At 44.7% G+C, this 22,366-nt stretch overlaps 1 protein-coding gene across 10 annotated transcripts in view; it reads right to left on the reverse strand.

Moving 5' to 3' along the window:
* The window catches only part of LOC138144808 (zinc-alpha-2-glycoprotein-like), an 84,501-nt gene that overhangs the window by 50,925 nt on the left and 11,210 nt on the right, over positions 1 to 22,366 (reverse strand). For 4 of the 10 annotated variants that reach the window (XM_069066330.1, XM_069066257.1, XM_069066322.1 and 1 more), the window contains exon 2: positions 1,955 to 2,081. The exons of 3 other annotated variants lie outside the window; for them this stretch is intronic. In XM_069066330.1, the coding sequence (XP_068922431.1) occupies positions 1,955 to 1,979 (25 nt within the window). In that variant the 5' untranslated portion in view covers positions 1,980 to 2,081. Of the gene's footprint in view, positions 1 to 1,954; positions 2,082 to 5,573; positions 5,793 to 16,776; positions 16,837 to 22,366 lie in introns of those variants that run through there. 3 more of the 10 variants (XM_069066267.1, XM_069066282.1, XM_069066291.1) reach the window with 2 other exon arrangements.

Here is a 22,366-nt window from a genome sequence, read left to right on the forward strand (position 1 = left end):
AGAAGGAAGGAAGGAAGGAAGGAAGGAAGGAAGGAAGGAAGGAAGGAAGGAAGGAAAGAAAGAAAGAAAGAAAGAAAGAAAGAAAGAAAGAAAGAAAGAAAGAAAGAAAGAAAAAGAAATGAAGGAAAGAGAAAGAAAGAAATGAAGGAAAGAAAGAAATGAAGGAATGAACAAAGACTGAAAAGTAAAAGAAAAAATAAGTAGGGACTATTTCATCTTTGTCTATATATGCTCAGCACCCCCCACAATAACTGACATAATGGTGAATAATAAATACTTCTTAAATGATTAATTGATTGATTGATTGATTGATTGATTTGAACATAGACTATAAGGTGAGTAGAATGAGAAAAGCAATGCCAGGCAGAATGGAGCCAAGATGATGGATAATCTAGAAATCCATAGTCAGGAGTTTTAAGCTTATTCAGTAAGCCAGGGGGAGAAGCTGAAGCTTTTGGGGGGTAGAAGGATTGATCATAATGGTGCATTAAGATAATTCAGGGAACAATGTGGACAATAGATTATAAAGTAGAAAGACAAGAAATGAGAGGAACAACTAGGAGTCTCCTACATTGGTCTAGGTGAGAGAGAGCCTGAACTAGAGTGATTGCAGTGGGAGTGGAGAGGGGAGACTGGGTTCAAGAGAAGCTAAAAAGGTAGAAATAATAGGATTTGGTAACTGGGTGGTGGGTGTGTGGGACAGAGCACAGGGGAGAGTCTATGGGGTTTTGCTTCTAATTATGTGATTGCATGCACATCTCTGTGTCTGTGTGCAGTGTTTAATAATTGTATAGACAAGGGCATATTACAAATTGTCTGAACCTCAGTTATCTAATGTGTATTTACCAGCCACCCCTCCCCAATGCTGCATCCAGGGCTCCAGGACCCAGGTTGGGGTTCATATTAACATTCCTAGTCCCTATTATTTTCATCTCTGAATCTCTTCCCTATGATGAACTGATATTAATCATTATGGATATGTGTACATTATATATATATATATATATATCATTGCAACATAAAAGGGTGATTTCCTTAAAAGTTTAAAAAGCAGGGTGCATAACAGAAAAATGAGAGTAGTAGCAAATTCTTCTAGTCCTCTCAGAATACTCCTCCCAAAAGACCCCATCCAAACTTCACAGAACAAATCCCCTTAATAAAAGGATTTGTTCTGTAAAACTTGAACTCAGTCAAAAGGCCACACCTGGGGACCTAGAAGGTCACATGTGGCCTTGAGACCCAAGGTTCCCCACCCCAGCTCTACGTTATTAATTCCACCCATCTCCTCTTCTTTACTGCCATTTTCAACACGTGAAAAGGACTCAGGCAGTATCTCTACCCTTTCTGTCTACCCCCAAAAAGGTAAAAGAGGAAACAGCTCTGTTACTGAGGGGAGGAGCCAGAGATCTCAGTTACTGTTCTTGGCCTGTTCTATTTTTCTCCATGCCCACTGTGGACAATCACAGAAACCTAGGATGCTCCATACATGTGGTTCTGCCTACCTATGCTTTCGGCCCCAAAGCAGTCCCACCTTTCCCCCACTCCTTTTTTGCAATTCTACCACTTCAAAAAATGAGGATCATTGTACTGGTAGTATGTACTTCACAAACGTCGTGACATAGTGGATAGAGAGCCTAGGTTCCTGCCCTGACTCAGACACCTATTGGCTGTGGGACCGTGGATAAGTCTTTTACCTCTCAGTGCCCCAGGTTACTTTCTAAGACTGTACATTGCAGACAAGATGCCAATATGCAGTTACAAAGGTAGTTTCCTCAGTGAGAGGTCCCTGTGCCAATGAAATTATAATCATTGTCTAGCCCTATGTGTCTCGAATGGTTTAATAAGCCTTTGAAGAGATAGATGATGATGTCAATAAATCTCTTTGTAAATCTAAAAGAGCTACGTAAATATCAGCCATTAATATCATTGATAAGCAGTGTGTACTCCTACATACCCATCCTCATTCTTAGATTCTCCATTCAGAAAGATGGCAATCAGATCCATTGGCAATCAAATATTTGTCTTTACAGCTTCATCCTCTAGAGGGGCCCCTTGTGCCAGGCAGATTGGCTCTGATAGGGCTGAAATGAATGAAGGGAAGGAAGGAAGAAATAAGCATTTCGTTAAAAACCTGTTATGTGTCAGGCACTGGGCTAAGCACTTTACAAGTATTATCTAAATTGATCCTCACCCTGGAAAGTAGGTATTATTATTATTATTCCCATTTTACAGATGAGGAAACTGGAGCACATAGCTATTAAGTGACTTGCCCAGGGTCACACAAATACTAAATGTCTGAGGCCAGATTTGAACTCAGGTCCTCCTGACTTCAGACCCAGCACTCTACCCACTGTGCCACCTAGTTGCCTCAAAGGTAAAAGACAGTTTTGGATGCAGCCACCCTCCTCTCCAGTCACCTTAAGAGTTTTATAGAAATTGATCTTTCATTATAGGAAACCTGCCCCTGCAAGGTGGCCAAGAAGATAGAATATTGAACCTTGAGTCAGGAAGTCCTGAGTCCAAATCCAACCTCAGACATTTACCAGCTGTGTGACTCTAAGCAAGCCACTTAAATGCTCCATCCTTTGGTTTCCTCATCTGCAAAATGAAAATGATGTACCTTCTTCCCAGGGGTTCATGAGCTTGATAAGATAGTATTTGTAAAGTACTGTGCAAACCTTAATGTGCTATATAAATATGACTGAGGAGGAGGGGGATTAGTAGGATGAGGAAGACAAAAAAGGCAAAGGAGGAAGAGAAGAAATTGGAATCAGGAAGTCATTCCCCTAATATAAATGATAAAAGGATATTAAAAAAAAAAAGAAATCGAAACCAAAAGGAAAAAAATGTTCCAAATTACTAATAAAGAAATACACATTAAAGTGAGTTTGATGTTCCACTTAACACTTCCCATCATATTGGCAAAGATTTTAAAGGAGAAAAATGACAAATGTCAGAGGGACTGCCAAAAAAAATACCTGTGCATTGTTGGTGGAGCTGTGATTTTTGTCAAGTCATTTTGTCTCAGTTCAACCCCTGGAAATCCCTGGGAAACCATTTCTAAACTCATAAGGTTGCCAAACTGTGCATCCCCTTTGACCACTAGTAAGCCTATCCCCCCAAAAAGATCAAAGAAGGAGGAAAAGGACCCAAGTGTGCAAAAAGCATGTATAGCAGCACTTTTCCTGGTTGCCAAACTCTTTAAACTAAGGGAATGCCAATCAATTGGACCTGTTTTTTCATTAATATACAAGGGGGTTGGACTAGATTGTTTTAAGGTCCCTTTTACCTCTGATATTCTATGTTCTGAGTTTTCCAATAGCTCTAGGTCTATATTTAAGGTCTGTTCCACCTCTAGCATTCTTTGACTTAAGGTTTCTTCCAACTGTGATATTCTGTGTTCTAAGATTTCTCCCAATTCTGACATCCTATATTCCAGAACTGTGCTAGTCTATGACTAAGACCCTTACCATCTCTGAGGTTCTATGTTGTAAGATTTCCCCCAACTCTGACATTCTGTATTCCAAGTTATTTCTCAGTTCTGTAAAACAGGCACAAAAATAGCACCTACCTTAAAGGGTAAAGTAATTTAGACTGCCCCTTCCCCCCCCCATGCCCATAATGTGCTGTCTCCTTATCTCTACCTCTTGGAGTCTCAAATTTCTTTCAAAGAATACACTTAAGCTTTACCTTCTACAATAAGTTCTTTCCTGATCTCACCCTGCCTGAAGGGTCTATTATCTTTGCCTCCAAGATTACTTTGTATCTATTTTTGAATATTTTGTATATAGTTATGTACCAAATACTGTATAGGGTTTTTTGTTGTTCAGTCAGGTCCAAATCAGTTTTCTTGGCAAAGACACTGAAGTAGTTTACCATCTCCTTCTCCAAATCATTTTACAGATGAGGAAACTGAGACAAACAGGATTAAATGACTTGCCCAGGGTCACACAGCTAGTAAGTGTCTGAGGCAAGATTTGAACTCAGAAAGATGTCTTTCTAACTTCAGGCCTGTCACTCTATCCATTGGGCCACCTAGCTGCCCCATAGAGGTGTGTATATATATATATATATATGCATGTGTATATGTATGTTTAGATATGCATTGTGTGTTTATATACGTGTGTACAGTCAGTTCTCACTTACTGTAAGTAGACCACTCATACCTCTCCCTCACCTTCCCCTCCATTCTGTGCCTCACCCCCTGGGGTGAAGGACCTGCCGTTAGCACCCCTGCCACTGCCTGCCAAGAGTTCATTCCTGAACTGGAGTGAGATCCTGCCACCAGTCAGCCAGGGAGTCAAATTTCTGAAATGTAAATTTATATAAAGCAAGAACTATCTTTACATATATGAGTATTTATATATATATATATATGTGTGTGTGTGTGTGTGCGTACATATATATATACATATATAGTGTATATATGCACATGTGTTGTTGTGAAAGGAGTTAGCAGTTTTGAGCTAAGATAAAGAACGCTGGTCTCCAGCACCTGCCCTGACCCTTATTACTGTGGCCTTGTACAGATCACTCCAGCCTTGGAACACTGGTTTCTTCACCAGCACAGTAGGAGTAGATAACTGTACTATCAATCTCACAGGTTGCCGTTAGGAAAGAGCTCTACAAAATGATCTGGAGGTAGGACTTAATCATTTGTTCAGTCAACTACCATTTAATTAAGTCGCTGTTGTATGAGGCAACTCACTGGACCTGCAGTGAAATCCAGCCTCAGTTACTTTCTAGCTGTGTGACCCTGGACAAGTCACTTCACCTCTGCCTGCAAATGGCTGGGGGGGGGGGGTAATAATAACACCTACCTCACCAGGGTTGTGGTGAGAATAAAATGGGAGAATATTTGCAAAGTGTTTTAAAAGCCTTAAAGCAGCCCATCCAGGCACGGTTGCTGTCCCTACTGTTGTTATTATAACACAGTACCTATAGCTACAGAGTTTAAATAGGATATGACCTCTACCTTCCCAGGGCTCAAAGTCTAAAGGAGTGATTAGTCAGAGCCCTACAGAAAAGGATGGAACTGGACCAGTGTATCTACTAGTTTAGGGAACTCCAATCAGGAAATGACCCCTACAAATGCAGATAGGCACCTTCTCTGAGCACTATAGTTTGGGACAGTTACCTGTAATGGTTGAGGAACTCACCCAGGGACACATAGACAGTATGAGTAAGGACTTGACCCCAAATCTTTCCTACTGCAAGGCAGGCTCTTTCCTCTATACCCCATGCCTCTCAACAGATAACCACACCGCATAACGTGACATGTAAATAACTTCATCAGATAGAATAAACAACTTTGGTTCCAGAGTACAGAGGATATAACAAATTCCTCTTGTTGGTAGAGAAGTGGGGGTCTACAGGTATGAATTGCAGCATACACTGCCAGATGTGTTTTTTTTAGTCAGTTGTCCTTAACTAATTTCTTTTGTTACAAAGGGGGGGTTCATTTGGGGACTGGGCACAGAATAATTGGAAATGGATGGGAAAATACTATTGTGGGATTTTTTTAATACATCAATTTTACAACATTTTAAAGTACATTAAAGAGAGTATACTACCGTGTGAAATGCAGTTACAATGGTGAGATTTTAGGCACTTGAAGGAGTCATCAGGATCATCCACCTGGAGCTGGAAGGGACCTCAGAGGTAATCTGGTCCAACCACACATTTTACAAATGAAAGAAGCAACTAGATGTTGCATTTGGAGTAGGAGTCAAGAATTCCTCATACCCTTACTACTGTGTGATCTGAGGCAAATCACGGACCCATTGGAACCTCAGTCTCTTCATCTATAAAGATGAAGAAAAAAATAGAATAAATATAAATATTATAAATATTTAAAAAATAAAAATTATAAATAAAGAAAATAGCAGCTATTTCACAGAGTTGTTGGGAGTCTCCAATGAAATCAGCTATGTATGGTATTTCACAAATCTAAAATTTCTATATAAATGTAAGCTGTTTATGCAGAAACTGAGGCTCTGGGAGGTGATGATTTGTCTAAAGACACACAGGTGATAGTGAGTTTCAGAGGTAAAATTTGAAGCCAAATCTGCCGGTTTCTTTTTGAGGGAGGGAGGAGAGTAGAGGCACTTTCCTAGTGGCACCTCTAGATAGAGAAAACTCTTACCCCTTGACCTGGTGGCGGGGGGGGGGGGGGGGGGGGGGGGGGGCGGGGGGGGGAGGGGAGTAAGTTGTCTCAAGATCCCAGGATTCCCTACTATGGCACAGTTTATCCATTCCAACCCTTCCTTTTAATGGAATGATAACTAACTAACCCTGGCTGCTCAATCCTTCTCTGGATTCAAGAGATTAGAATGTAGGTGACTGCTCCCATTGGCACCACCACCAACCTCCAACCTTTGATGGGCATTAGGAGGGTAAGGGAGAGGAGGGGAGGCAATGGTAGGACATATGAAGATTTTCCTCAACAACTGTCACCCTTGTGTTGCTAAAGGTAGAGAGGGTTTCCTAGATCAGTCTTGTTTCATTGCTAGACTCCCAGTCACAGTCCCAGAATGCCCCCCCTCCCCCCTTGCCCTAGCCTCAGGCTGGCAGAGAGAGGATTAGAGGAAATAGTCTCCAATCATACCAGAAAGCCTGGTTCTGCTTTGTATAAGGTCACTGAATCCTTTTTTTTCTGTTTTTTGGAGGGGGCAAGGGAGGGCAATTGGGGTTAAGTGACTTGCCCAAGGTCACACGGCTAGCAAGTGTTAAGTGTCTGAGGCCAGATTTGAACTCAGGAACTCCTGACTCCTGGGCTGGTGCTCTATTCACTGCACCACCTAGCCACCCCTCACTGAATCACTCTTGATTTCCTAGGAGACTTTCATCTCAGGTCCCCTCCCTTCCCCATCTTCTTCCCTTCTTAATGTCAATCCTTCCCTTCTCCCTCTCGCCTTCCTCAAAATATTGTCTTCTTCTCTTCCCTTGTTTCACCTTTTTTACATTGTTCCTTTTTGCCTTGTCCCTCCCCCCCCTCCCGTTTCTCTGTGCCCCCATTCTGTCTCATTTTCTCCCTCTCTTCCTGGCCATCTCTATCTCTCTGTGTCCCATTTTTTTTTTCTTATTTCCTGCCCACCATATGTTCTCTCTCTCTCTCTCTGTTTATCTTGTGTCTTTTTCTCCTTTTTGTCTCAGAATCTCCTTCGATGTCCTTTCTTTTCTTCCTGGATTTTTTCCTATTCCTTTCTTCCCCCCTCTGTTTTTGTGCTTTTCTCTACATGTCTGTTTCTGTTTCCAATTTTCTTCTCCTGGTCTGTTTCTTTCATTCCTCTCTTTCTCCTTATAAAAGCATATGTGTCAGATATCTCCTCCTCTGTCTCTGTGTCTTTCAGTCTCTTTTTCTCCCTAATCAGGGATTTCTAACCTGAATTCTCTGAACTTTTTAAAAAATGTTTTGATAACTCCATTTTAACACAACCAATTTCCTTTGTATCTTATGCATTTTAAAACATATTCTCAGAAGGTAACTCACCATCAGATTGTCTATAGGGGTCCAGAGCACACATAAAAAATATTTAAAATCCCTACTTAACTCCATCCGCTCACCCGCTCTGTCTCTTGTGGACGTAAGCCTTTTTCTCTATCTGCCTTCTCCCAGTCTCTCTTTTCTCCTTTCTCTCCCATCTCTCTCTCCTCCTGTGCTCTGTTTCCATCTCTATCTTTCCTTTCTCTCTATGTTTGTGCTTTTTCTCCCCTTTTCTCCGTGTCTTTCAGTCTCCCACCCCCTTATCTGTTTCTTGAGATATGTCTGCTTCCGTCTGACAGTCTCTTTTTCTCAGCTCCAACCTCCTTCCTGCCTTCTCACCTCTCTTCTCACAGCCTGACACCCTTCTCTCCCTTATTTCTCTTCCCACTCCCCTCTCTCCCAATCCCCTCCTGCACCTTCGCTTTTCAATTTCCCAAGTGTTTGCAAACACCATTATCATAAGAGGGCTCCAGCCAACCCCGCATTTTAACTCCTCTTGGTCTCTTGAGGGAAAAATAACCTAACAACTTTCCGGGCCTTGTCACAGTTTTCCGGAGTATCTCATCACCACCTCCCTCCCTCCGCCAGCCTCCTGGGGACTTAACTGATTCCATGTGTGTCTCCTCTTTGGCCTGAGAAGACACCGAGAACTCCTCCCGCCCAGCCGCCTGAAGATGCTGGAGGATAGCGGGGAGAGAGCAAAGCTGGGGGCCGTGCTTATCTCACTCAACTCCTTTCTCAATCATTGCCCTCTGAAAAGTTGGGAAAGAGGGTCTTCAGCCCTAAAGGGACTCTGGGGCCAGCAAAGAAAGTGAGATTCCCTTGTTGTTGGTTTGGGTTTGGTTTTTTTTTTTTTTTCAATTCCTTTGCAATCATTATTCAATTGGAAATAAAGCTTTGGGAACTTTTTATTCTTTCTGATTCTCTAAAGAATTTTTGGAGAGAATCCTTCCACGTAGCTCGGAGCAGATGTCTGCATGCCAGTCTGAAAGGCACTAAAACTCCATTTGGAACCCCAGATCAGATTCAGTCTAAAATAATAATCCATTCTGTTTGGGGTGGCGCGTCTTGTTCCTTCCCACAGCGAAGCTAGCTACGTAGAAATCTCTGAAAAGGTAGACGTTTGGAAACTCAGAGCCCAGTCTCGAATTCTGGTGCTCTTTTAACTAACCTATTCGAACTTTTAAACTCCGCTTAGAATTCTGAAATTCCTTTTCGAAATCTTGGGCCCATTTAGAATTCTGAGGCTCCTTTGGGAATTCTCGGATCCATTTAGAACTTTTGAACTCCGTTTCGATTTCTGAAACTCCTTTTGGAATTCCCTCGCAGTATAGAAGCCTCTTAACCCCAATTTAGAACGCTTGATCCGGTTTAAAATTTCGGGGCTGCTTTTTAAACCCTCGTCCGCGTCTAGATTTCCCTTTGACTACATTTAGAACTCTCCGACACCCATTTTAAAGTCTCTGATTCTATTAGAACCCTGACCCCGTATAGACCTCCCCGACTTGCTTTAGCTCTCACTGACCTGTTTTTGAACTCTCTAATCCCGTTTCGAACCCTCGCTCCTATCCCTCTAACCCCGTTTCAAGCTCTCTTAATTCCTTCTGACCCGACAATGCCAAAACTGCCTTTCTCCGTCAGATCGGCTTTGAAAAGGTGGCGGGTGATTCCTGTGTTGAGAGTGGGAGTGTGAAACGTGAAGTCCCAAGACACTGCCCCCAGCACAGTCTCCTTGCCCAGCACACACGGAAGGCTGAGGAAGGAGCTTGTTTTCCAAATTCTCTCCTCTTCCATTCCTCTTCTTCCCCATTTTTTCTACTTTTTTCGGTGTTTTAGTTAATTTCTTTGTTTTAAGACACAAGCAAGCACACATACTCAAGCGTGTCTTTTTACACAAAGGAAAAGATATAAGTATATGCCCCCATACTATGCACACACTGAGTGTATGTATACGTTCGCTTAACAAATGCATACTTACACAAATTATCATACATACATGCATAGTACACACCCATAACCATACACCACATACAGGGTGCAAGAATGAATGAAATTGTTGTAAGCAAAAAGACCGGCATTTACCGATCCAACCCAGCTTTATTCGTTTTTGAAGCCCTGGCCTCGACCCTGTATCTGTATCTTAAAACATTGCCGAGGTTCCTCCAGGAGGCCAGCTTTCAAAACCACACGAGAAAGTCGGCCCGCTACTCGACAGCCCTGCCTTCGTTCTGGACCTCCTTCAGAGCTAGCAGCCCAGAAACTTGGCCAATTTACCAGGCTTGGCGCACCCACTTTGGCCTTTTTCCAAAAATTAAATCCTTCCTCCGCCTTTGGAGCTCTGAACCCCTTTGGAAACTCAAGAAGAAAGTTTCACGGGTTCCAAAGGCCATTTCCCTCGTGCTAGAAATACTTCTGGGCCAGGTATCTGGGAGAAGACGGGCCCAAAGATCCCAAGATGCCTCTGCTATCCGGTAGGCTAGCCTTTGGGCCCAAGGTAATCCGGGTTATCTCGTTGTCCCTACATTGGTATAAATACGTTCATATACACACACATATGTGTGTATTACATATACACACACCTACAAATACATGCCTATACACACATATACATACATACACGTGCTCTTTAATGATCCTAACATCAGAGACCTGATCCAACTCCTGATTTTCCAGATGAAGACACTGAGGTTCAGAAGGCTTGGGGTCACATAAGCAGAGCCTCCAGCTGACCATAAGCTTTCTGACCCAGATGCCAGGGCTCTTTCCCTTACACCTTCCCCTCCAATATGCAGCCGCCTCTAATACAGTCGCCCTGTGTCCATTCTAGCCAACTCACATTCAGTCCATTTCCCTATCTGTCTCCTACTATCTCTCTGACTCCACCATCGGGAAGATCTCTAAGTGGCAAGTGAAGCTGCACTTAGTCACCTCCCTAGTCCAGAAGCCACTGGGAGGCCCTGAGACACCCACCTAGAGCTACCTTCTCGGAGTTAGGGAGTAGTGAAATAAAGAGGAAGGAAGGCGGGGGTTAGGACATCCCTGCTTCCACCAGCTGGTCGAGGGAGATCTTTCTGGTAGGCCAGGCCGTGCTGGGTGCCATATCGAGGAGAGGTTCAGTGGCCCAAGTGACAACAAAGCTAAGGACCCAGGGAGAAGTGACCTATGGGTGTGTCCCTCTCACTACTAGCCCTCAGCCCCGACTCTTTTCCCCATCCTCAACCAGCCCCAGTTGTCAGTCAATTTCTGCGACTGGTGATGTCGATCACAGATGATTTTATCTTCGGGCTAACAGATAAAAGATCCATTCGGGTCCTGGTTGTCATTCCCCTCCCCGGATTCCCAGTCCCTAGGGATCTTAGATTAAGGAGATAAATCTGGTATGATTTCCCTCTGAGACTGGACTTTGGGGACTGACGTGCCTAAACACAGTCCGGGAAGACTGAGGTTTGATGCTCAGCCGTGGAGCGTAAGATCTATGCCACCTTTTCTTCAACCTCTGTTTTGGGGCTGAGGTCTTAGGACCAGAGAATTCGCTCCCGTCTAGAGAAAATTCTAGGAAATCGAGCTGTAGCAGAAGAAACATTGTAACTCCCAGAGTAGCCTCTGTAACCACTTCAGACAAAAAAAAAAAAAGAACCCGGACCTTTCTCTGGTATTGTGTCTGCAAAGAATTAGCGCAGGAAACAACCATTGGGGGAAACATTATTACAAACCACACGTGAAAACTCGCAAGTTTTGGCCATCATAAAAATCAAAACAGGAAAGAAATCATATCCTTCTTGGGCCAGGGAGCGAGACAGCTCAGAGATCAGAGCGCTCTGGCTCTATTGTGGAACGCTGGAGTGGTAGAAGGGCCTAAAACCAGTGCGGCATCTCCTCGCCTTCTCTCCTCCCTTCTCTCCTTCCTTTGGGTGTGGACTTTGGCTGTTTCCTTCGGCCTCCTTTTTTCTCTCTCTGCCTATGTCTTTCTATTGCCTTTTCTCTCCTTGCTTTGTGAATGAGTGCTGTCTGTCTCCATTTCCAATGGTCTCTATCTCTCTGGTTTTCTGTCTCTCTTCCTTTGTCACTTACTAGGACCCTGTCTCTCTTCCAGCATGTCCTCTCATTCCTACCACTGTGTGTCTGGCTGTTTGCCTGTTTCTGTTTCTGGCTCTTTCTCTCAGAGACTGAGATCAGTCTTTCTCTTCACTCCCTCTTTGGATCCCTGGTTCTCCTAACACACCACCACCAGCACCACCACCAGACTTTACCCTCTTGTTTAGGCACCTGACCCCCGCTATTTCAGGGAAGGGTCGTAACTTTGGGTCTTTGGAAGGGTACAGAGTTAGGAGCAGGACAGGTACATGGGGAGTCATCTTGAGAAGGGGTTTTTCAAGGGTTTAGGTTTTTTGTTTTGTTTTGTTTTTGAAGGAGGAAAGAAGAGGGCAAGAATAGTGAAAATCGAGGAGGACGATTGCGATTGGACAAAGTGGATCGACTTTTTATTTTTAATTATTCTACCGAGAATAACAAACGGGGGGGGGGGGAGAGGGGAGACAGGAAATGACTGCGTCATTGCGACACTGTAGGTCTTTTTCTCCTAGAATGTTAAACAGGCATCTCCACGCTCCACAGACTAGGGTCAGATTTTATTGCCCTTGTAGGACAGGAAACTTGGAAGAAGGGAGTGACTAGAGACAGTGTTGGACGCGAGACGCGCGTATTCAAATCTCGACTGCGATATTACCTAGCTCTGAGACCCTGAACAAGTCATTTTTTTCTCTTTCTCTGAACCTTCCTCCTCCCTCAAATGGGAATGATCCTTGCCCTCCAGCCTTCCTAGAATTGTGAAGAAAGGGATTGTGAAATTCACAACATTTTAATTTTTTGGTATTAAAGAACCAGTGTGTCGCTGTAAAATTGATCAAAGTTGGGGGAGGAAATCCTAGTGTCTGCTTGCTTATATCACAGAGCAGTCCTTGCCCCTTTGTAGAAGCGCCAGTCGCTCTCCCGGACCTGCACGGATTAAAATGGAAACCCACAACGGAGAGCCAACCAGACAGGCTGCACCAAATGGCAGGGGGACCCCTTCTGCCCCCGCCGCCCTCCACACCCTTGCTGGACTTAGGCAAGGCGCTCCGCCGTAATGCAGATGAATTCTCGAGTCCTAACTTGCTCTCTACCTTCCTTCTGTTGGGTCTTATAGTCTCTGCTTCCGGGCCAAAGGAGGTGAGAGAAGAGGACCCCGGGGAACTTCGGTTGGCTCTCTTGTTCGCAAGGTTCACAAACCAGTTCTATGGGAGCGGCCCCTATCTCTTTCGACCTCCCTCGTTTTATGGATTTGAAGAATTCGATTTTTAAATTCGACACTGGTTTTGGCCTGTTTTCTCTGTCCGTTTGAGAATGAGGTTGATTTGGGGTCATTGCAGGGATCCGTCTCTATTTCCCTTTGGGGCATAGATATAGCAGCAAGATTTGGGGGAGGCTTAAGTCTGGGGCTTGTGTGGGTCGAGGGTTCTTTCTTCGCACTCACGCACAGTTCAACCACGAAAGTTTAGGAAAGAGTCCGTTGGCAGAGGTCTGGGGCCACACTGGGATCTTCTTCGAGGTACAAGGGGAAGTTTGAACAAGTTTAACCTTCACCAGCGGCACCTCAGGGAGCTTCGAGAAAAGCCGCGTCACTGTCTTCTTGCCTCCTCACTTGGGGCCGCTAGTACTGAGCGGTGATGCAAGGAGAGCAAGGCTCCTCCAGACGGGACTGGAGTACGTGGTTTCCGAGCTGACATGTTGGGGTTTTGATTATGAGATTCTCTCAAGGGAAGAATAATAAGGGTCCTGGCTTCTTCCTAGAACGCCCTCCCATTCGGCACCCCTACTCCCCCACCCCGCTTGCCCAGTCCCCTCGTTTTCGAAATCAGGAAACTGAAGGCAAGAGCTATGGACTAACTCACCCCTCTTGACTAGAGACCAAACGGACTCCATACACTTACTTCCACTAACACTCTAGGCAAATTTCGAGTTACACTTTCTTTTTTTCCCCAAAGAGGCTGTGTGGGGTGAATAGAGCGCTGCTTAGAGTGAGGAAAACCTGGGTTCGAATCCTGTCTCCAGCACTAAGGGCGGGGAGGGAGGGAGGCAAGATATTTGCCCTCTTGGAGCCTTAGTTTCCTCATCTGTAAAATAAGAGGTCTGGACTCGGGGACCTCTGAGGCCCCTTATAGCTCCAAGTCTCATGGGCCTAGTCCTTCTTTGGTCAGGTCTGGCTCTCTATCTTGCCTGGCCCCTCTCCTTTCTGTTCCCTTCCTCACTCTTGTCCTGCTGCCTTGTCTGTCTGTCAGTCCCCAGCTGTCCTGGCCTTCGCTCTGTCTGCCCTTCCAGCCGGTCTGTTTCCTTTGTCTCTACTCTCCGGCTTCTACTCTTTGTGTCGCTTCTGGTCTTTTATGTTATTCCCTCGATCCGTCCACTCCCTTCTTCTCTTTGGTCCTTCCTTCCTTTCTGTTAGTCTCTTAATCTCTTCCTCACTTAGTTGAGCCCTGGCTATAGATGGGGGGGGGGGGGGGGTGTACTCGGCTCCAGAATAGCAGCGTCCAACCTTGACTCCTTGATGTGGGGCGCCCTGGGCAAGGCCAGCTCCCGCCTGGCGCTCCCAGCCCTTGGTCTGGGGCTGGCTCACTGCCAGCCCTCCCCGTCTCCGCCCCCAAGCTTTGCCTCTCTCTTCTCCATCCCAGATTTCGTTTCTCTTGGCTCGGGAGTTACTCTCTAGCAGCAGCGGGAGGCTCCAAGCTTGTGGTGGAGGGGGAAGAACCCGGGAAGACTGATAGATGAGGAGGCTGAGTATTTTTAGTGACCCTACTCCAAAGCAAGAGGGAAAGCGGAAAGGCAGGAGGGTGGTGCCCGCTGCTCATACCGGGCTTCTCCGTCTTTCGTGTGGTCGCAGCAGGTGACTAGCCTTGGTGTGTCCGGGTATTCGCTGCCCATAATAAACCGGTGGGTCTGAAATAGCAAATTCCTTCTGATGATGTTAAGCAGGCAGGGGTATCCTATACTCTCTGCCAAGACCGCCGCCATTCAGGTCAAAGGGACGCACACATTTCACCGCCGCCACCCCCACCCCCAACGCCTTACTTACACCCGATGGCAAGTGGAGACGAGGGTTCAGTTATTCGGCTAATTCAACAATCGTGTTTCCTCTCTAAGCTTTCCCTCATCATTTCCATTCAAATAAATGTATTTCCACAAACATGTTCTAAGTGTTTACTGAGTGAAAAGCACAGTTCTTAGATAAAACGACCTCTGTCCTCGTATAACTTCAGTCTCATAAGGGAGCACGACAAGGGGATGGTTCGTTTTGCTAAAAAAAAAAAAAATCCCCCCCCTTTTTTTTAAATCTTTGTTCCAAGTGAAACAATAGTTTCGATTGCCTCCTTCTTAAAGATACAGTGAAAGCAAATAAGCTGGGGTTACTCAGAGAATGAACGGCTAATTGGAAAGCAGATATTCAGAAATAAAGACGATGCAAACCCACAAAATAGCAAATATATACGTGCATTTAAAGGACACTTTAGACATGGCTTTAATCCCCCTTATTGCATGGGAGATGCATTAGAGAAGTGAGCGCAGTGCTAAGTGAGAGTTCAAATCCTGCCACAAACACTTCTATGTGACCCTCGGCAAATCATTTAACTTCTTTGGGCCTTAGTTTGCTCAACTACAAAATGAGGGATTCGGCCTTGATAGGGCCTAAGATCACTTCTAGCCCTAGATCTGTGGTGTATCCTGCAGGTTACTACCAAGAGTGGGGAAGGCTTCCCAAAGAAAGTGGTGTTTGAATCAAGATTGAAACGTTAGGTCGAAATTTGTCAGAAGAAGAGAAAAAAGGGTGGACACTCCCCACCCAGTAACCAATGAAAGTCAAGGTTGGGGTCCGAGAACAACATGTTGGACCCTGGTGGCCCAACAAGGTGATCAGGTACAAGCCACCTGCCACGGAGAACAACCCGGCCCTGGATGATCCAACCCCAGACTACATGAACCTGCTGGGAATGATCTTCAGCATGTGTGGCCTCATACTCAAATTGAAGTGGTGTGCCTGGATTTCTGTCTACTGTTCCTTCATCAGCTTCACCAATTCTCGGAAGCTCTGAAGATACCAACAAATGATGAGCAGCTTCATGCTCTCCATTTCTGCTGTGGTGATGTCCTACCTCCAGAACCCCCAGACTATGACACCCCCATGGCAAACACCAATCACCTTAGCTCTTCAGCCTGGATCTCAGGACCCGAAGGCTCTTACTATTTGTCCTGGGCCAGAATAAAGAAAAGCCAGAAACTGATTCATTCCTCCCTCCCAGCCTCTGCTCCAAATCTGGGGCCTCAGACTGCATGGTGGAATGTCCCCACTCTGACCTTACCTCTACTGAAGGATTGCCTGCTGTTGGGCCCTGGCCCTGTCAGGGTCCCAAAGCCCCAAATTCCTCTCCAGCCTCCCTGACCCCAGCACCTTGGGCAGAAGAGGATCCTGCACCTGCCTGGCCACTCGCCACAGTGTCTTCCCAGGAGGCCGAAACTGAGGACGGACATCTCCGGGCTGGGGCTGGGACTGGGGCTGGGACTGGGGCTGGGGCTGGGGCTGGGGCTGGGACTGGGGTGGGGGCTGGGGCTGGGACTGGGGCTGCAAGGCTGGATTGCTTGTAACTACTTGTAGCAACCAACACAGATGGATGTGTTAAAAAAAAAAAAGTAAGTAAAGGTTGGAGGTAGCTCCAGGGTTGACAGTAACACACTCACTGAACAGTCTCTACATTCAACTTATATTCTAGTTGGGGAGAAAGTAGGGATTTCAGAGTGTGGCCCAAAGAAAAATTTTATTTTTCCTTTTAAAACTTTTCTCTACAGCTGCATAGTTGGGGGGGGGGGGGGGGAGAGAGAGGACTTGGAATCAGAAAGATTCAACCTGCCTTGAAAACTGGCTACTGTGTGACCCTAGGTAAGCCATAATCCGCTAAATCTTTAGAGACTCTGATTTGACTCCATATAAGGAATTCTCATAAACATAAATGGAAATCACTACATTTTAGGAGAAGGGGGGAAGATCTCTGAATGGAACCTTGAAGCTAGAGAAGAGAGAAAAGCAGAGTGATACAATCATCTGGGTCTTTAAGAGAAATTGCTGTGGTGGATGGGTTTTTAGGTGGCTTGCAGCATGGGGACTGCAGATTTAAGAGCTGAAAGGGGCTTCAGAGTGTACCTAGTCCAACTGTCTCTTTTTTAGAGATGGAGAAACTGAGTTCCAAAAAGATTAAGTGACTTACCAAAAGGCACACAACGAGTAAGTGGCAAAGACTCAAATCCAGGTCCTCTGATGCTTTCCACTGTACCAAGAGAGAAAAACTGCTCAGATAATTTCTGATTCTTTCCAAAACCCAGTCCTGAACACTTAAACTTCAGCCCAGACATAAAGTTTGACTAACAGGGAGATGCTCTTCAAATAAGAATCCCCAAATGGAGATCCTTCAAGAGCACCTGTTGGCAAGGTTTGCCAATTTCACCCTTGAAACATCTCTCCAATACACCTTGCTTCCCTTCTCTGACACAGTCACTACCTTAAGGCAGGCCCTCATCATCTCAAGTTTGCTGTTAGAGTTTGCTGGGGATCTCCCTACAGGAGTCTCTCTCCACTATAACCAATCCTCTGTTCTGTCATCAGTGATTTTCCTAAAACGTAGGTTCATCCATGTCACTTTCCCATTCAATAAATTCAAGTGAACCTCTATCACCTCCAGGACCAAATACAAAATTTTCTGTTGTTCAAAGCCTTTAATAACATTTTTTATTCAGTCATTCCAACTCCTTGTTACCCCATTTGGGGTTTTCTTGGGAAAGATACTGTAGTGGTTTGCCATCTCCTTCTCCACCTCATTTATAGATGAGGAAACTGAGGCAAATACATAGTCCCCACCTATATTTCCAGACTTTTTATACGTTATGCCCTGTCATGGACTCATTGACATCATAACACTGGCCTCCTTAATGTTCAATGAACAAAATACTTTTTTCTCTGATTGTCTCCCATGCCTGGAATGCCTGCTGACTTCCCTGGCTATCTTTAAGTCCCATTTAAAATCCCAGGGCAGTTAGGAAGAGCTGCAATAGCTAGAGGAAGGAAGGAAGGAAGATTCATCTCCCTGAGTTCAAATCTGGCCTCGGGCACTGACTAGCTGTGTGACCCTGGGCCACTTAACCCTGCTTGCCTCAGTTCTTCATCTGTTAAATGAGGTAAGATATGTTAGGAAAAGAGTATAAGAGGGAAAATGAAAAGAGGGTAATAGAAAATAGAATAATGCAAAAGGAGGGATAATTAATATAAAAATTAATAAGGACAGAAAATAAAAGAAAAATGAAAATTAAATACAGAAATTTTAATAGATAAATAGAAAGAAATATAAGTGCCAAACAGAAAGAAAATGTAAGATTGAAAGAGGGGAAAAGCAAAGAAATAATAAAAACAAAATGAATAGAAGAAAAGGAATGCTGGAAAGGAGGAAAGATGTGGACTAGGGAAAGATGAAGACTTGGGCCCCATTTTGCCTATCCTTTCATCTCTAACCCCTCAACTACCTTCAGGTTTCCTACTGGGTATCTCCATCATCCTCTCTCATTAGAGACTATTTCATAGTTCATTTGTGACTGCTCACATTTCAAGATATTATAACCAAAGGCCAGGCAATGGACCACTGGTGTCCCTCCATGTGGCTCAATGATGGCCCTGACTTTCAAGAGCTCCTCAGGCATCCCTTTGCTTCCTTTCCTTCCTAGGCTAAGGCCACTTGCCCAACCAGCTCCTTTTATATTCTTAGACAATTGGTTACCCTGGGTCTACCAAAGGCTGAGAGAATAAAGCCAGCAGAAATGCAGATCTCATGAGAGGCCTGAGTGAATGTCTGTATAATTCAGTGTGTTTGGATTTATAGATGTGTGTATGCATCTGTGAAATGGGTATATATGAGTGCTCTTCTGTATGGATATGAATGTTTCAACATATGTGAGGTGTTGTGTTTGTACGTGCAGGTGTATGCTTTGGTCTGCTTATCTGTGAATGTCGGTGTTTTTCTTTCTATGATTGTGTCTATGTGGGATGAAGTCTGTCCACAAGCATTTATGATGATACAAAGAAAGCCACCTTCCCCCCACCACCATTCCCCCCAAAAAGAAATTCCTGCTTTCAATGACTATATATTCTAACTTGGAGACATGTCCAGGTATATACCTAGACAACCTAGGTATTCACAACATATGCATAGAGTATGTCTCTTTGTGAATCCTCTGTGTGTGTGTATGTGTCTGTGTGTGTGTTTGAGTCTATACCTCATAGGATCATACAGAGGTGGAAGGGACCTCAGAGGTCTCATTACTGTTCCCAGGTCACTCAGATAGTGATAGAATGAGGATTCAAACTCAGGTCCTCTGATTCCAAAGCTAATGTTCTTCCCGCTCTTCCATATTACCTCCTTCATTCACCCCAATCCCCATGTGGCTGGCCTATTGACCTAATCAAAACCCGACCATCATACAGAGAAACTCCTCTGGATCTGTTTCTTAATTTGAAAAATGAGAGTTTGGGACTAGAAACCCTTAATCTGCCTGGTTGGGAGTGAAGCCAGAGAGCAAGAAGGCCTGAGGACTCCCGGGATGGGGGTGGGGGAGGACAGGGCAGAATATCCTTTATCACTCGACAGCCAGATTTCCCTGAAATGATGAAAGAGGAGTTTTTCAGCTCAGGGTAGAGACCTCAGGTTTTTTCCTGGCCTGGGGGACTGGTAAGATTCCAACAAGAGTCTAGAACACAAAACTGTTCAATTCCAATTCAAAAGTATTTGTTGAGTACCTACTGGGAATGTGACTCAGCCCTGTGTGATGAGAGAACAAATGTCTTTCTGTTGAGAAGCTCACTGTCACCTTGGAGAGACAAATATAAAACAGTCAGAGAACCATACAAGTCAGTGTTGCCAAATGTCAAATGAATGAATCAGACAGTAAGTGAGGCATCTATTTAGAGTTCAGGAGGGAGAGGAAAGGAGAGGGGGGGGGGGGGGGGAGAGAGAGACGGGAGGGACAGAGAGAGAGAGAGGCTGGAGGGACAGAGAGAAGGGAGGGAGAGAGGGAGGGAGAGAGAGAAGAATAATGAGAAGAGAGGAGAGGAGAGGAGAGGAGAGGAGAGGAGAGGAGAAAGAAGTGAGGAAAGGGAGGCAGGGAGAGCTCTGTGAACTGGAGTGGTCAGGGAAGGCTTCCTGAAGGGGACAACAATTAAACTGGGCTGGAAGAATGGAGGGAAGAAGGGCACAAGAAGGCATTTCAGACAATGGAAATAGATTGAAAAGAGGTGTGAAGCCCCATGGGTAGTAGGAGTGTGGCATATGGGAAATAATGTTGGATTGATTCGTGTTAGAGATCTGGTTAAAATCTCACTCATTCCCTTACTACCTATATGACCTTGGACAGTTCACTTAAGTCCTCTGGGCCTCACTTTTCTCATCTTTAAAATGAAAGGATCCCACTTTCTGGCCTCTTCTGTCTCTTCCAACTCTAAATTTATAATCCTCTGAGTAGACCACTGTGGCTGGAGGTAGGGGCTCCTGGAGCAAAATAGTGAGATAAGGGGTTGGGGGAATGGGTGGAATCCAGGTTATGGAATGTCATGAATCCATCAAGTATTTATTAAGAGCCAACTCTTCGCCCAAATTGTGCTAAGAAATAGAAATGCAAAGACAAAAATGCAACAGCCCTGCCCTAAGAAAGTTTGCATTCCAACAGGAAAGACAACTTGTTCATAGGAAAAGGAACTGGACACATGATTTCACTGGAAATGCTTCATGAGGATCCCTTTATTGGTGCAGATCAGCACTATCTTTGCATGTTATAGCCTTCAAACCGTCTAGAGCAGGGGTGGGGAGCCTGAAGCCTCAAGGCCATATGTGGCTTTCTTGGTCATTGGTGCAGCCTTTTGACTGAGTCCAAGTTTTACAGAACAAATCCCTTTATTAAGGAGATTTGTTTGGAGAAATTTGGGTTCAGTCAAAGGGTGGTACCTGAAGACTTAGAGGGCCTCAAGGTTGCAGCTTCCCCACCCATGGCCTAAAGCAATGGTGAGATTAAATGACTCCCAGATCCTACTGTCAGTACATGTCAGGGGTTATGGTCAGATCTGTGCTTTAGGAAAATCATTTTGGCTGCTGGTTGGAAGAGGAACTGAAGTGGAGAAAGACCTGAGGCAGGGAGGCCAAGAGTAAGGCTGTTAAAATAGTCCAGGCAAGGAGGTGATAAGAACCTGAGCTGGGATGGTGAATGTGTGAGTGGAGACATGGGGAAGTATTAGAAAGGTGGCCTGGAAGTAAAAAGGACAAGATCTGTAGAAAATTAGTCTGCATTTGGGAATGGGTTGTTGAATATTTTTGTGTCTATAGGGGACCAACCTTTGCTGGAGTGATGTATGGGTATAATGCGAGGGCATCCCTACCTAAAATGATCTTCTTCTGGTCAATCACTCTGCCTAAATTTCCACCATTAGCCTCTTATTCCTTTGGGTTAAATGCCTCTTTCTAGTAAAATGGCAGACCCCAGGGTTGAGGGGAGACCCTTTCATATAAGTAATTTTTATCACACACTTTTGAGAGCTAGAAAGGACTTTGGAGGTCATCTGGCCCAGCTCCCTTTAGGGATTCAAATTAGTGCAACAAGCATTTATTAAGCTGCTACTGTATGCCAGGTATTAAGTTGGATGCTGAGAATACAAAGACTAAATTAAAATATTTCCTGCTCTCGAGGAGCTTACATTCTAGAGAAGGAAAGCAACATGTACAGATGAGCAAATACAAAACAAAGTAGGCAAAATTGATTGGAGAAACTGAGACCCAGAGAGACTGTACCCTGATCAAAGTCAAACATAGGAATAAGCATTTATATAGCACCTACTATGTACCTAGCATCACACTAAGTATTTTATTTGTTTTTTCATTAACTCATTTGATCCTCACAATAACCCTGGGAAACATTTAGGCTGGCAGTGGATAGAAGAGCCAAGCTGGAATCAGGAAGATCTGAGTTCAAATCTGACCTTCAACATTTACTGACTGTGTGACCCTGGGTAAGTCACTTAATCACTGCTTGCCTCGGTTTCCTCAACTGTAAGATGGAGCTTAAAAGAGCACCTAACTTCCAGGGTTGTTTTGAGGATTGAATGAGAAAATAACTGAAAATCACTTAGCACAGTACCTGACAGAGAAGCACCATATAATGTTAGCTATCATCATTGTCATCCCTATGCTACACTTGGGGAAACTGAGGCAAATACAGGTTAAGTGACTTGCTTGGGGGCATACAGCTAGTGTTTGAGGTCATATCTGCACTCAGGTCTTCCTGACTGCAAGCCCAGCCCTCTAACTGCCTAGCCACCATCGGTCTCTATGTAGTAGAGGCTACAGGAATTGGACTCAGGTCCTCTGTCCCTTGTACCTAAATCCAGGACCTTTTTCAATACTCTCTGAAAGAAGGGCTCGGGGTACCATGAATGTTCTAGTTTGGTGTAGGAATAAGAAAAAGAAAGTCAAATCTCAACAGACAATCTTCACTGACTTTCCACTGTTTCCAACAGCTGACAGTGAGCAAACCTATGTATGTGAGTGTCTCTCTGAGTATGTGCATCTCTCCACAAGGCCAGTACCTACCCTGACCAATCCCCAGTCTGTCTCTGAGCAAGTATCACAAAGTAAGGGTCCCACTCTCTTCCAAGAAGCTTTCACTATGCTACGGAATCATCTTGAAAAAAAAAGAATTTGAAGGCTTAGTCTCTTTGGGGATAGGGCAATGAATGATAGAGTGGCGGCAAGGTAGAGATGGGAGAGGATA

Source organism: Petaurus breviceps, unplaced genomic scaffold, assembly GCF_028583685.1.
Source record: "Petaurus breviceps papuanus isolate PSGF00001 unplaced genomic scaffold, PetGlider_PUasm1.0 139, whole genome shotgun sequence".
NCBI classification, from domain to species: domain Eukaryota; kingdom Metazoa; phylum Chordata; class Mammalia; order Diprotodontia; family Petauridae; genus Petaurus; species Petaurus breviceps.